The sequence below is a fragment of the Hevea brasiliensis genome, chromosome 9, assembly GCF_030052815.1.
Source record: "Hevea brasiliensis isolate MT/VB/25A 57/8 chromosome 9, ASM3005281v1, whole genome shotgun sequence".
Classification (NCBI taxonomy): domain Eukaryota; kingdom Viridiplantae; phylum Streptophyta; class Magnoliopsida; order Malpighiales; family Euphorbiaceae; genus Hevea; species Hevea brasiliensis.
The window spans coordinates 25,476,008-25,491,388 of NC_079501.1; the positions used below are offsets into that span (position 1 = coordinate 25,476,008).

General features: G+C 34.6%; 2 protein-coding genes across 6 annotated transcripts; one reads left to right on the top strand and one right to left on the bottom strand.

Moving 5' to 3' along the window:
• Nucleotides 1–4,461: 4,461 nt before the first annotated feature.
• LOC110666053 (phosphatidylserine decarboxylase proenzyme 1, mitochondrial) lies at nucleotides 4,462–12,883 on the top strand. 4 transcript variants are annotated; one of them, XR_009151343.1, is made up of 13 exons: nucleotides 4,472–4,875; nucleotides 6,067–6,155; nucleotides 6,359–6,412; nucleotides 6,555–6,620; nucleotides 7,753–7,813; nucleotides 7,965–8,074; nucleotides 8,182–8,435; nucleotides 9,167–9,273; nucleotides 10,163–10,230; nucleotides 10,929–11,006; nucleotides 11,379–11,501; nucleotides 11,969–12,188; nucleotides 12,544–12,883. XR_009151343.1 is itself a non-coding variant. In XM_021826418.2 (12 exons), exons 1-12 carry the CDS (start codon nucleotides 4,707–4,709, stop codon nucleotides 12,131–12,133), a joined length of 1,344 nt encoding a protein of 447 aa, XP_021682110.2. In that variant the 5' UTR covers nucleotides 4,473–4,706; the 3' UTR covers nucleotides 12,134–12,418. The 4 variants fall into 4 exon arrangements, 1 of the variants encoding a protein (XP_021682110.2); XR_009151344.1 differs by having other exon boundaries at nucleotides 12,588–12,883; XR_009151345.1 differs by lacking the exon at nucleotides 12,544–12,883 and having other exon boundaries at nucleotides 4,462–4,875; nucleotides 10,942–11,006; nucleotides 11,969–12,117.
• Nucleotides 12,884–13,644: 761 nt separating this feature from the next.
• On the bottom strand, nucleotides 13,645–14,976 carry LOC110666051 (uncharacterized). 2 transcript variants are annotated; one of them, XM_021826411.2, is made up of 2 exons: nucleotides 14,822–14,976; nucleotides 13,645–13,966 (listed from the first exon to the last, which is right to left on the bottom strand). In XM_021826411.2, the coding sequence occupies exons 1-2, from the start codon at nucleotides 14,974–14,976 to the stop codon at nucleotides 13,948–13,950; spliced, it is 174 nt and encodes a 57-aa protein (XP_021682103.2). In that variant the 3' UTR covers nucleotides 13,645–13,947. The 2 variants fall into 2 exon arrangements, with proteins under 2 accessions (XP_021682103.2, XP_021682107.2); XM_021826415.2 differs by having other exon boundaries at nucleotides 14,818–14,976.
• Between the last annotated feature and the right edge of the window lie 405 nt (nucleotides 14,977–15,381).

Genomic DNA, 15,381 nt, shown 5'->3' on the forward strand with positions numbered 1-15,381 from the left:
TAGAAACAAACTTAGAAAAACACAACACCATGGATGTAACGCCCTCACCATAGGCAGTCTGTACGTTCTACTGTTCCGATGATTAATGTCTGTCCAGACAACTAGGATGTCTGGAACTACACTTAAATGATAGTGAGGAAATATAAAATGATGGAATAAATGATAAGAAAATACAAGGAAAATTAAGGAAAAATAAAAGAAATGAAATGTAAGTAGGTTAAATGAGTCGTAGTTTCAGCGATGGGTGACTGTATCGAGAAGTTACTGCATAGACAGTTGACGATTCTAGACCTGCGGAGAACCCTAGAAAATAATTTTCGAGACTTAATTAAAGGTTTACTGAGGTACAAATGACATTAAAAATATCAAAGAAAATTTAGTTAATCGGTACAAATGAAAGTTTTTAAAGAAACCGTCGGATCAGGAATTTAATCGGTATTACTGAAAAAGTGTGACTATAACCCGAAGAGGGGCATTTTGGTCATTTGGCACCTAGAGTTGACTTTTAACCTAAATGTCCATTAAAATGAGTGATATTAAAATTTTAAAAATCCCATGAAAATATGAAACTATACATGTAATGTAATTAAGAAAAAAATGAGGGGTATTATTTGAAATATTAAAACTTTGATTATTATAATAATTAAACCAAAGTTAGTGGGGGTATATAAAGGCATTAAGTGACAAATCTCTCCACTCACATTCATATTCTTATTCAACTCTCATCCATGGCCAAATTTGGTTCGCTCAATTCCCCCATGGATTTTCTCTTCATGCAAGCTTAAATCCTCTTCATTTTCAACATAAAATCATAAGTTCACTTCACAAGAATTAGTCCTCACACCTTGGGAAGTATATAGACAACAAAAGGAAGGAGAAATTTTGAAGTTTTAACAAGCTCAAGAAAGTGAACAAAGAGGTTAGTGCTTATATCCTCTTCCTTGTTTCATTAAAAATTGATTTGAAGTTAGGATGAAGTGAATTATGCTTGAAATCAAAAGAAATGGTAAGGTAGGAGAAGTGTTTCATTTTGGCAGCTGAAATTTTCTTGAGAGTTTGATGAATTCCTAATTATAAAGATGATTGGTGATGTTAATTGATACACTTAGATGCATTAGAAGTGATATTGTATGTGTATATTTGAGGTCGATAATTTGAATTAGGGTTTGAACAATTATTTGAAGACTTTGTGCAATTATTTCAATTCGGCAGCCTTGAGGAACTTAGGAGATTGATAATTTCATGTATGTAAATGTTGATTAATGGTATTGATGAATAAGTAGATGAGGGCTATATGTTGATTGATGAAATTATTTGTGATAGAAATTTTATTTCATGTGTATATTGTGATTAACCTTGACAATGTGGATTACGGTTTTGAACTACATATTGGAGACTTGACGTAATTGCTGGAACGTGATAGTATTGAGATGATATTTAGAAGTGTCATGAATGCCAATTTGAAGTAAGGTAGTCGAAGGAATGATATTTGGGAGTGCAATTTCTTTGCAGGTTGGGAATTTGTTGAATTCAGTGTGTATTTTGAGCCATAACCGAAATTGTGTTGCTCCAATTGGTATGAGGCTAATTGGAGGTAAAAGTAGACCTAAAATGCACCATTTTTCATGAAGAAACCATGTTTAAATTCTGTCCAAAAAGTGACTTAAATGTTGCCCTAATCCGAATGACCAAATGATGAATCTAGAAAATTGACCAAATGAACAGTACACATTCATTTGGTCATAACTCACTCTAGATAGGTCCAAATGACCTGAATTTTATACCATTGGAAAGCTTAGACATAGGGCTACAACTTTTATGAAGAACACAAAGCCCAGAAATGCCTTTAACCAAACCAAATTGCTAGCCCAATTTTGATAACAAAACTGTCCAGAACTAAAACTACCCAGATTTTGCTAGACATAGGCTACTTGACCAGTTTTGGCAAAAAGGCCATAACTTAGTCTATAGAAATCCAAATGCAATGAAACCAATGGAAAACTGTCCACAAAACATCAATCTACAATATTGGTATTTTGACCAAAACTCAGAAATCAAGGGAACTAGGTGAATTGGCTAAATCAAGTCAATATACCAATTCTGGAAATTTCATAAGTTACTATTGACTCCAGAATAGTCCAGGCCAGTTATTAGGTTATAAATGGTTCTACAAAACTTAAAACATTGCAACTAAAAATTCTGAGTGACCACAAGACATAGGACAACAAATCCTATGAAGAACACTAAGCCTAAATATTTCTATAATCTGTTCAAATAAATTGATAAAATATGATACCAAAACTACCTAGTTAAGGAATCAAAAATTTAAATCGAACCAGTTATGGTTATTTGACCATAACTTGAGCTTTATAAATCCAAATGACATAATTCAAAAAGGAAAAATAAAGACGAGACATAGAAGAACAACTTCCATGAAGAAAGTATGGCCAAACAGTGGCTACAAAGTGATCAAATTGATAGGTGAAGTTAAGCCATTAAAACTGAACCTAAAGAAAGGTTCATAAGACAAATAAATTTATAGTAGGGTTTTAACTCTAATATGTTACTAAGCACTGAATTACATGAAAGAGGTATGTGGGACCCACTTTCCCACTACAAAGTGACATGAAATTTCTAATAAGTAATTGATAATGCTTAGTTGCCCAAAGTGAACATAGGCTTATGTATATAGTTGGATCGATTAGTATACCAATTAAGGACTACAGATAGGAGTACTGCATACATGAATAATCATTGATTGATAAAATATGTCTGATAAGTTATATACCTGCCCGTTGGCCATTGAGCCTAATTTCATTTTCAGCTTTGATAGCCTGCCAACTAGCCTTGTGCCTGACACGACAGTTGTATACAGGATAGACATATGGAGGTCTAATCAGTATACTCCCGTGTATCTAGCCTTATAGTCTGTTATAGGTTACTTGGGCATTGATATGATTTTAAAAGACTGGGAATGAAATAAATGAATAGATAAGATACTGATAATTAATTTATTTCTAAAGTGCAATAAAAATACAGTTGACCTAGAGTTATGAAATTCCACCTAGAATTATTATTTTTAATTATTCAGTTATTTTACTTTAAAGTTACGCACCAGTAAGCAATTCGCTTAGCGCGTTGGTTTTTCCATCGCATAGGTACTGGAGACCAGACACAGCAACAGCCACAGTAGCAGTCGCAGTAGTAGTGCCCTGACAGCGATTTGATCAGATCTGATAGTGTCTGCTAGTCACCTCAGTTTTTTGTATTTATTTTAGTAGGGCTCATGTTATTAGGTTTTGTATTTTGATTTATTGTACATAAGTAGATACAGTATAACTCTTTTTGAACATTGTAAATAAATTGTAATAACATTTTGGATTGTAAATAAAATTGTGAACTTTTTTATATAAACTTCCGTATAAATGAATGAATGAAAAATATATTTTCTTGAAATTGTATAAGCAGAAATAATATGATATGACATGATATATATGTAAATATGAGATAGATATGAAATTATTTTTAACATGTGAATAGCAAAACCCGCCAGATGCTAATAAATATAAGAGGCTCTACTCGGGTTTTCACAGAAATAATTTGTGATTAAAAAAAAATTGACCACATGTTTTCAAATTAACAATGGACATGACAAAATGAGATAGGGTGTTCCAGCACCGAATGTGTCACGCTTTACTTGATTACACTATAGACGAGTAAGAGGTATTACAATGGAGATGCAAAAGACCTTAAAAGAGGAAGGCATAGCTCTTAAAAAATCTCACTCTCCTATAGCTGTTGAGAGATTAAAAACCTTTTAAGGTGCTAGTGTCCCCGAGATCACCTACCTCAGCTCCAAGGTATCACTTACAAAAGCCACAAAACCCAAAGTAAGCATACAGAAAAAAACAAAAGAAAATCTGTAAAACAACCCTTTCTATTTTCCATCAATGTGTAAGCAAGAAATAACATAAAAGCCATGTACACAATCTAACTCAAATGAAGAGGGGAAACTCACAATCAAATCGAAGAAGAAGAGCTTTTCTTTGCCTGGAAAGGATAAGGGGAGCCAAACTAGAGTAAGTTCAAGAGACCTAAATGAGAAGGAAAGGAAAAAAGAGTACTATTTCAGATGGCATTCCTCGGTGAACTTACCCTTATTTTATGGCCAAAAGAGAAAAACAAAAATTTTGGCTAATAATTAGTGCAGTACAAAATTAAGTTTATTGAACTATGGCTTAATTGATAAAATTCGATAATTTCTCAAATTTAATTGATTAAATTTAAAGGCTGATATAACTTTTGAAAATAAATTGAGGGGCTTAATTGAGTAGTTGGCTAAAATTTTAGGAAAAAAGCCCGAGGATGTCTTACCGTTAAGAGATTTCCCATCCTACGAAACATACATCATAAGGGATTTCCCATTTAAACATCACGTGTAACAGCATATGGAGGAAAGGGATAGATCAAAGGATCAAACATCGGATTGAGATGCTTTTACCATCGGCTCATCGCTGGGCCTGGGCTGGTGTTTCCTTTATTGCTGCACAAAATTTCAACGTCGTCATTACTCAAAAACGGTGCAAACACTCGTCGTTTTATTTCTTCACTTCAACCATCCATTTCCCCCTCCCTCCGGGACTCGTTCCTGCAGAAAAACCCTATCGAAACCAAACATCTCTGCCAATCAAACCATTCCACAGAAGATGAAATTCCGGTTCTCCCATAAAGTCCCTATTTTCCCTCATAATTTACGATTCAACCAGCACCATTGTCAACGCCAATTCTTTACCTCGTTTCTTAAAAAGGTCCAAAAAGTGTCTCAAGCTCGTGCTTCCTTCAATGGCAACGGTAGTAGCAGCTCCCAAGGCCAAGGTCAGTTACTTTAATTAGATTAGCAACGCAACTCGTCGTCTCTGGAGTAATTTTCTGTTTGGAATCTGAGAAAATTTTGGAAAAAAGAGATGGAAAGGCTATTTGATTTCGGCGTCCTTTGCTTTTTATTGTGTTAGTTGATAAGGCGCTGTTTGGATAGTTCTATACAACTAATTTTATTGTTTTTAAACGCAATGACGTTGAGAAAACACTTCAATTATTTCTGCTAACGCACTACTATGCCCTGAATTCTGATGCTTAGAACAATTGGTGTGTAAGAAAAGGAATTACAAGGGTTTAATTTGTTTGCTGTTCGGTTCCAAACGCATTGTATTTCTGGTTATTTTATGGAAAGCAATGATTTTTGCTAATGCCAAGAGAAAAAGTGCTTCTCTGAGAGCAGAGAAGATGGGACCATATAACATTGCCGGAGGTGAAAATTTTCATCTTTCACGGGTTGCACCGACTGAATATTCTTACACCTAAGGCTGGCTCGTTTGTATATATGTTTTTGTTACAATGTTAAATTAATAATAGGCGATTATATATATATATATATAAAAGTATTTTCACATTTTGATAAGATTATCAAAGTCTAAAAAATGAAAAATAACTTCCTCATCTGGAAAAAAAAAAAAAAGAGTGATTTTCCTTAAAAATGACTTAGTCAATGGAAAATATTTTTTGTTGACAATTTTTTAGAGTGCCCCAAATAAATCGAGCCTTAGAAATGAAAATTTTTAACTGGCTGACTAATTTTTGAAGAATTAGGATTTTCAGTTTCATATATATATATATATTTTGGTTGGGGGGGAGGGGGTGGTTAGGAAGGCAAAATAAGGGCAATGTTTAATAGATGCATTATAAGTCAAATTTTGCTCTCCCTTTGTCTTACTTCTAGCAGAGCTAGCCCAACTGCCCAAGTTGTTAATTTGGAGTTTTAACTGAAATTTGTAGTAATTCTTAAGAATTGTTTCTGTATCTAGGTAAAATTTTAATGAAAATTGGCAAAATTGTTGATGTTCTTCCAAGAATTAGTAAACAAGGAAATTCAGGAACATGGTGATGTCTATGGCAAGGGTAGAGCAGGCAGGAAAATGTCATAAACCGTTACTTTTCGAATAATGAGTCATAATTGTGATGATGGCTTCTTGGAAAGCATGTGAAGTTCATTGATCAATATCTGTGCAGGTAGTACTTTTCTGTTGCCTGGTGCAACTGTGGCTACTCTACTCATGCTTGGTGCCCTTCATGCACGTCGTCTCTATGATGACAAAAAGGTATCTACTTATTATAAATAAGCAAACATGTAGATGTTATTACCTTGTTGCATATATTACTATTTCTACAAGTCTACAACAACTCATATCCTTCGTATCTGCTTTGTGATTGTTAATATGAAGTTTATTTGTTGGTATCATGGCTTTTTGAAGATCTGTTAATTATTAATTTGTTATAAGTTTGTTTTCTCTCTCAACGGCAGACTGAAGAGGCACAGGAAAAAGGAATTGAATTAGAGTTTCAACCAGATGTAAAGGTAATTTATTTATGTGAATGTACCAAAGATTATGTTTCCATGCATTGACTATATATTTACTGGCAATTCTGTTTCTACTACTTAGATGCTATGATGTTGATTTCTAATATTTTAAAAAATTCTTTGACATTCCCAATTTTAGGCTACATTTCTGAGGATGATTCCTTTACGCTCCATTTCTAGATTTTGGGGTTCCTTGACAGGCATTGTGAGTATTCTTCCTTTTCCTTAAAATACAACAGATAGTTCTATGGCCAATTTGTCTGTCTCTCTCTCTCTACTTTTTTTTTTTTTTTTTTTTGTGTTGGTGGATATAATAGGAAAAAAGTTGTTGGAAAAGTTTGAATTTTGTGTAGTGCTGATGATTTTCAAATGTAAACTGATTTTGTTTTGCGTCAATAAAAGTTAGAGAACTCATCTACACCTCAAGAAGTCAGCCAAACACAAATACAATTGCTCATACCTTAGAAAAATTCACAAAATTCTTTTTAATTGTTTGTACTTTATAGGTACTAAAAGTTAGGTTCGTTCTTTAAAATTTATTCTACTTTGTGCATAAACTATGCTAATTAACATAAATATGAATAAAAATGCCAAGGTTTGTTTGAACCTGTGAACTGATACACACACATACAGACACTATATTCACATACACGCACTATATTTAGTATCACGTGATTGCCCTGCTTCTTAGTACTATGTCCGTTTTGGCGTTGATTACTTTTTATTTGCATCTATGGACCTCCTTTTTTTTTTTTTGGCATTTCAATACTTTTATCCTTATGGGGCAATTCGAAATGTTTACAAAAGTTTGTCTCATGAACAAGAGCCCCATTCTTTTCTGTAATTTCTGAGACAAAGGCATGATTGATTCTCTACTTGAACAAAGTGTCTACTGTAGCTTTGCATGTACCTTGGAGGGATGCTTATGTTTGAGCAGTGAGCACCTAATCTTAGGATTTTGTCTTGGCTATAGTGGAACATTTACTGAGGGGCTTTAAAGTACTTATCAATTTAACCCTACAAGTTCATGTAGACTGACTATTTTCAACCTCAATGTTTATATGTTCTTAACTCTGCCGTTGTGACTGCTAAGTGGTGCTTTCATCTTTCTGCTATGTTACTGGATTTAATTCATTATTTTAGTCTTAGAAGTATATTTTACTCATTTAGGCATTATTTATTCATTTCATAGTTGTAGCTAAATTTTTTCATAGTTTATATGCTGTCATTTTGTTATTGGATAAAATGATAGGATTTCAGCATGTGTTCCTTTCTCTCTGTACTGCTGCCTTACCTTTATGCGAAAATTATAACTTGCTAAGGGATCATGTTTTCAGGAACTTCCCATATGGCTTCGTCCATATGTCTACAGAGCATGGGCTCGGGCATTCCATTCAAGTATGATTGTTTTTACTTTTTTTCATTACTTGATTGATGATTTGTAGCCATTGGTAGTAGTGATCATATTCTGTAATAATGGTATAGTATGTGGATGATTAACGAGAAAGGAAAAATATGTGGGAAGTTAATAATCTTTGTTGCTTCTCAGACCTAGAAGAAGCAGCTCTGCCTCTTGACAATTATGCTTCTTTGAAGGAATTTTTTGTCCGTGCCTTGAAAGAAGGCACCAGGCCTATAGACCCTGATCCATGTTGCCTGGTAACTGGTAACAAGCTTCTTGTGCATTTTACTTTTCTGAAGTTGTTTATTTGAGGTCCTGCTAACTTCTTTAAACTTTATATGGCCATATTTTGTTGTATTTTCAGGTTAGTCCAGTGGATGGCACTATACTAAGATTCGGAGAGTTAAAAGGATCAGGAGCTATGATTGAGCAGGTCAAAGGTCTTTCCTACTCTGTTTCTTCTCTTCTTGGTGCTAGTTCCTTCCTTCCTATGATAGCTGATGGGGATGTCCAAGAAAAGAGTAGTGAACAACAAAGCAATCTTCGAGAAAACAGTAAGAAGTCATGGTGGAGATTTTCATTGGCTTCTCCTAAAGTCAGGGACACTGTGTCAGCACGGTAATTCTGTACCACCATGTCTAATTGTTGATTTTTCAATCACTACCATGTGGATTCAACTTTGATGACCGATGAGGCCTGAAACATATATTGCCTAGCAGTTTCTGCAGATTAACCTCCAAGTATTTGACTTTTGCATTATATGCTTCTAGCATTTAATATAATATCATTATTGGACTATACTAGACATCTGCCAGTCAAGTTCTTCTAGTTCCATTTTTCATGGAAAATCTTAGTCAATGGATGCACAGTATTCATGAAATTGTGTCATAGCAAATTGGAGTTAAGAGGAAGAGACTTAAGATTCCCTTAGTCAATGAGTTCAAGGGATTGTTGTTAAAGTTGCTGTTGAGAAAAGGCTTTCTTAAATATAATAGCTAGAAAGTATTAAAAATTGATTTAAAATTAATTTGACAAGTTTTAATCATAAGATCATTAAAATAATAAAAATAGCTTTTTCAACAGCATTTTAAATGATATTTTTTTCTAAGAAGCGCTTTCCAAAATGCCAAACAGACACAAAGTGAGTGACTCCATGAGTGATGTGAAAGTTGAAGTTTGCAAATTGTCAACATGTGTGTTTTACCATTCTTGTGTAGTTATTAAGGACCTTTTATTGCATGTGAAATCAGGAACTCCACAAAGAATATTATATGCATATTTGACCTATGTACTGGGGATTAAGGTTTTGATGAGTTGAGCAATTTACATATCAAAAGAATTGATTGCAGTCCAACAAAGGGCCTTTACTATTGTGTGATATACTTGAGGCCTGGTGACTATCATCGCATACACTCACCAGTTGAATGGAATGTCCTTGTCCGCCGGCATTTTGCAGGTTACTCAAGTTGCTTTGTATTTGGTTATAAAAAGAAATTGTTTAACTTTTATACTATGTGGTTCACTATTTTCTTGGTTCTTTGATTACGCTTACAACCGTTTCTATTATATCCATGATTTGATGTTTATAGTTGACAATCTACTGGTTAATAAGGTTATGCTGAGATGTTTGTTTTCTGACTTCATTTATCCATGTGGTATGACAATAAGAATGTGAACATGAATAATAAAAGACTTTCAAAATAATAATTAAAATAGGCAAAGAGATTCAAGGAGAGCAAGGGGGAGGAGTGGGGAGAAAATATAGGACAAATTGTCTATCACAAGGGAATCATCTAGAAAGGTCCATGGTACCTGGTAGAATATAAGAGAAAATATATTGCATTTCTTTCTTGTGATCCTCCAAAGCCCACCAACTTCAGCTGGTCTTTAAGAACATAGTGCTCCACTTGGATAAATTATTTTATGGAATTTAGCCAGGCATAACAAGAAATAGAAGGAAATATTATTTAGTCCTTAAGAGGATGTTGTAGCAATGAAAAATAGGAAGGAGATGAGTGGGGCTGTGCAAAATGACCATGCCATATGCCTTGGGAGGAATTTTTTTTTTTTTTTAATTATGGAATGCTGAATCTGAATATACATATGCCACACCAAACTGATTGCTTTTGTACTCATTGGTGTTCATTTATAGAATTTATCTAAGCTACTGTGATAATTACCAATTACCAAGTACATGAAGAGAAGCATGTTTGAATCTCTTTAGCAGCTTATACCTGTGTTTGTTATTATTCTTGTGGAATTATTCTTGCAAATATAAAATCCCTTTAGTATTTAATCGATCTAATTATATTCACTGCTTTTTTTCTCTAATTTTTTTTTTATAGGGCACTTATTTCCTCTAAATGAACGTGCTACAAGAACAATCAGGAATCTTTATGTTGAAAATGAAAGGGTAATTCTGATTTTTCAAATAAGTCTATTTTTGGTACTTGACATGAAGTGTCGCCATCATAGAAGCTTCATTATTACTTTATCTTCTGTTGTTGGTGGTACTTTTCTCATTGGAGTGGTTATGCAATTTAGCTAATCAAATCTGCTAATTACCTTGTAAGGAATGGAGGGGCAAATGAAATCAAACAAAAATGCAAAACAAAAGACCAGCTTATGGCATGAATAGATTCACATTTCATGCATAATTTGTTTATTCGACTTCCTAATTTTTAAGTTCATAAACAGAAGTAGACAAACTTTACTAGACAATAACTCCATTATTTCTCCTTACTTTAAAATATGGCATTGTACACCATGAGCTAATCCGTTCCTTGTTTTGGATATTTTTTATAGTCAATCATCTGCATGGTATCTAGGTAGTTGTGATGGCTTGGTTTGTACGCTTCTCTCAAAACTGTTAATCTGTTGCATTTTCATCAGAAACATCAATGTGGTTTCCCCTTCCCTTCTACTTGAATGGAAAACTGAAAAATATTATAGAATTGTCATGAATTTCCTTAAAGTTCTATTTTATCCTATTCTTGATTGGCACAAAGTTAAATTTTAATTTGTGAATGTACGTTACTTAAGTACTCTTTCACCACTTTCATGGATATGTATGGGTTTCATAGGTAGCTTCTGCAATTCTGTTGACACCAGGTTGTACTTGAAGGTTTATGGGAAGAAGGATTCATGGCTATTGCTGCCATTGGTGCTACAAATATTGGGTCAATTAAGGTGATGTGGCTTTTCACAATTGTGATTTATATATTTAGTCCCCCTCCTTCCACCCACCCATGATTACACATTTCTGCACGCATGCTTGCATATGCAAAAATTTACAGAATCAAATATCAATCAAGGTTCGCTTAGCTGGCACCATGGTGTGTGGGTTGAATAACAGGAGGTTTACCAATCAAGGTTGGCTTACCTGGCGCCCATGGAGTTATGTTGGGACTATACGTTCAATGCTTAAATTCTTTCCCCAATAACCGAAAAAAAAAGAAAAGAAAAATGAATTCCTACATAAATGGCGTTGTGACTTTTTATTTAACATCTGTCCATGGACATGCCTTTGTTTTGACGGTAGTCTAAACTTGAATGTGGCAGCTTTTCATTGAACCAGAATTTCGTACAAACCTGCCAAGGAAAAAGCTAGTGAATTCTGAGCCTCCAGAAGAACAGGTATATGAACCTGAGGGCATTGGTAAAATACTGAAGAAAGGGGATGAGGTTGGTAATACATACAGATTGTATTTCTGAAATTGATGATTGATAAACAGTGTCATCAGAGAGATTAGAAATAGCAATCTTGTTTCAACTTTATAGTTGTTATTTCTTAAAGAGTATACAGTATTGCATGGTTGAATCAGGAGTGCTGCTTACCTACTTATTTTCCTTTCTTTTTCCTGACATATGTTTCAAATTTTTTTTTATTTTTTATTTTTTTGTTTTTTATCCTGGCTGATGGCCCTTCTAATCATTGATTCATATATTTAATTCAAAAAACATGAAGGAATTATAATATTAACCCCGAGATATCTTCTAGTTTATTATTATGCAACTGTTACTGGATTTTCAAATGAAGAGAAATTTCTTCCTCTCCTACCATATATTACCACATTTCCCCCACCTTTTTTACTGTTACATTTGAAGTGATGGTTTTGGCTTGGGTTCAATATTTCATTCTTTTCTTTTAGGTGGCTGCTTTCAATATGGGATCGACAGTAGTGCTTGTCTTTCAGGCTCCCACATTAAAGCCGCTCAAAGACAGGGACGACTCTTCTTCAGAGTTCAGGTTCAATATTAGGCGTGGAGATAGAGTCCGTGTAGGAGAAGCACTGGGGAGGTGGCACAATTTGTAGAAACAAGGATAACGTGCGCGCTATATGCTAATGCTACACTGAAAGATTTCTGCTGGTACTACCATCAACTGATTAGAGATCGATTTTTGATTCTTGAGCACCTTTGGTTTTTTTGTATGTTGCTGTAGATGGTGTTTGGCGTTCATTGGTTAATATGCAGCGAGAGCTCCTTTATTGGGCATATTATAATATTGTTAAGAATTAATTGGTTATTCTCTTTCCTTTGATTGGCCACGCGGAGTCATGTTGTAAGTCTAATGATTATTAGTTCAGCATGTTTTTTCATTGGGTTTGTGCCAATAGCGAGTAGCGGGGGTGGAAGTGTTGTGAAAATGGAGTGAAATGATGCAAAGCCAGGTTATCCTAAGATTGATTAATGGGCTTTTCATTTCTTATCTTTTTGGCTGCAGAGATCAACAATAGTTCACCCATAAGAATGATTCTCGTTTTGTAGCGCATGTTTGCGAATTGGCTGAGGTTCTTCGCTCAAACCTAATCTATACAAGGGGACAAAATGGAAATTGCAATTGCTACCTAACAATGGAGAAGCTTATACAAACCTACGCCACAAAGCACTCTTGCATTTTCGACAGTTTTCAGTGCCAAACGAGTACCCCGAGTTTTGAAATATGTTGCTAACAGATAATCTGTCACAACCAAATCATGTCATGGAATTTTAAACTAAATGTGTTTCTTGTTTGGCAAAATGCATTATTTGGTCTCTAAAAATTACTAGTTTTGTCTATTGAATCTTTGTAGTTTTATCTATTGAATCTCTCTCTCCTTCCCTGTCCCCTGCCAAAAATCCCCCTATCCTATTTCTCCACAAACAATACCCAAATTCTCTCTGTGCAAAATTCTCTTTCCCTCTCCACAAACCAAGAAACCCAAATTTCTCAATCTCTATTTTTCCTTCGCCTTCCCTGTTCACAAATCAATAAACCCAATCACAAGAACGTAACAATAATAGAACAAACAAAATTAAGAATTTGAGTGAGATTTCTACAGAAGGAAATTACTTAAGCACAATTAATGGAGAGAAAATTAAGGAGACCGAGTAAACCAGAGTCGTTCCTCCTCTCCTTGCCATTGATAACACCTCAAGAAATTCCCTAAGCGTTGCCAACCTCAATAAATTTTATTGGTACTAGCGCAACAGAAAGAACTCTAATCAATCCCGGGTCTATCCTTAATCACATGGCTTACCATGAATTGACCTGGTCATTGCTCAAAAAGTAAAAGAAAAAATCACCAATTATATTACAGTGTTACACTGTCTGCATCCCGAATCAAAGTCCACTAGACATACATGCCACGGTTCATGTTGCAGAATACTAAGGAGCCATTGCCCCTGTTGACAATCACTCAAAATGTTTCAAGCAATAACATGGAGAGAAGCATAGAGTTTTCTCAGATTCTCATACAGATGATAAGAGTTGTCAAAAGTAATCAAAACCAGGATGGCTGGAAAATCATGACTAACAAAAATTATATCAGCTAAAGAAAGCAAGTTCATCATAGACATTTGTATCCATTTGATCAAAACCAAAGATCAAAATATCGAATCAAACCACACATTTCATGTTACAAACTTGAGTTAGAATTCTCAAGTAGAAGTAAAACAAAATTTCATTTTTAAATCAAACCACATTTATAAAATCAAATTAGAAATCCCAACAGCAATATAACAAAATTGTAGTTTTCAGTGCATTTACATTTGTATTTTCACATCAGTCAAGACCACCTTGTTTTTGCATGTTCTTCAAACTCAAGTGACCGAGAATTGTATAGAAGACTCTCTTGTCCTGATCTCTCTATATCAAAACTTTGCTCCTGAGAATGTCAAAACCATCCAACATTAGTTTACCTAGGTTGCTTTTACCAAAAAGTTAATAATGACAACAACAACAACTACAATAAAAGCTTTCACATTCCCTCAAACCCAGTGAAGAAGCAATTACAGTTTCCTCATGAACCTTTTATATGATAAGTACACCATATTATATTTTCCTCTCTTTTTCCACTCCTTCTTGGTAACTACAGCTCATCCAAACTTCTAAACATGATTATGTGATTCCAATAATGGAACTACAGAATTATCCCAACCAGTAGATTTTAATAACAGAATTTTATTAAAAAGGGACGACAACAACAACAACAACTAAGCCTTAATCCCAAACTAATAGGGTTGGCTAAATGTATCCATTCAGTTCTATTAGACACCAGCTCTGCATAAATATCAAATTTTATTAAAAGGGGGGAAAAATACATTTGGGTTGAAGTTAGCATTAGATTTATGAAGAATGCAATACCAAATGTTAAAAATTGATACATAATATTTGAACCCTAAAATTATCCAACTTAGGATACATCAAACCATGAACATTCTGAGGCTTTTTTTTTCCCCTGAACTTACAGCCTCCGCCTTTACGAAGAATTAATCACTGATGAAGCTCTACTAATACCAGAGTTCAAATCTGAAGGAGAAAATACCCATCTTTAGCTAATTAACGAGTAATTAACAATTAATTAGCACATTAAGTAACCATACCTATCATTTGATTTGATCTCTAATCCAAAGAAACAGAACAAGCATCACAGATTTCACAGGGAAAATTAGAACATATTAAAGAAAAATAGTATTACATTAGAAGAACAAAGAAAGGAAATAGCCAAAGGCACACCTACGTCTGTTTCGAGTAAGAGGAAGAAGAAGGGACACGCTTGGTACGAAACATCATGTAACCGACGGGTAAAACCACTCCTATCATCATTATCGCTGCCCCAATTATGTATCTTAACGGACTCGGCGGCTCCACCTCCATTATTCTCCGGTACTGCATCCCCACCGATCATCACCCAAAAATCAATTCAATTTTTTTTTTGTTACGAAATCTGAATCCACAATTGGATAACGAGAGAGAGAGAGAGAGAAAAGAAGGCTTACAGGCATTTTTCTTCAATGTTCTCTTTGTTTGGATGGCGCAGCTTCAAGCGATCGAGAGTAACTGCGAATAGGAAGCAAGGACTGGGGAATCCGCTTGCTTGGTACTTGCACTTCAATGGCGATTTCTAGTTTCCCACTCTACTGTGAGGATCTGGATTCTAGATTTTCTACCGTGAGATTTGTCCGGTGAGTTCTGTTCGCCACTTATAACTCGCCATGTGGAAATTTATTAATGAATATTTTTCAGTAACACAGTCACATGCGCGCGAGATATGTTGGCCTTGGTATCATTTTACTCTGC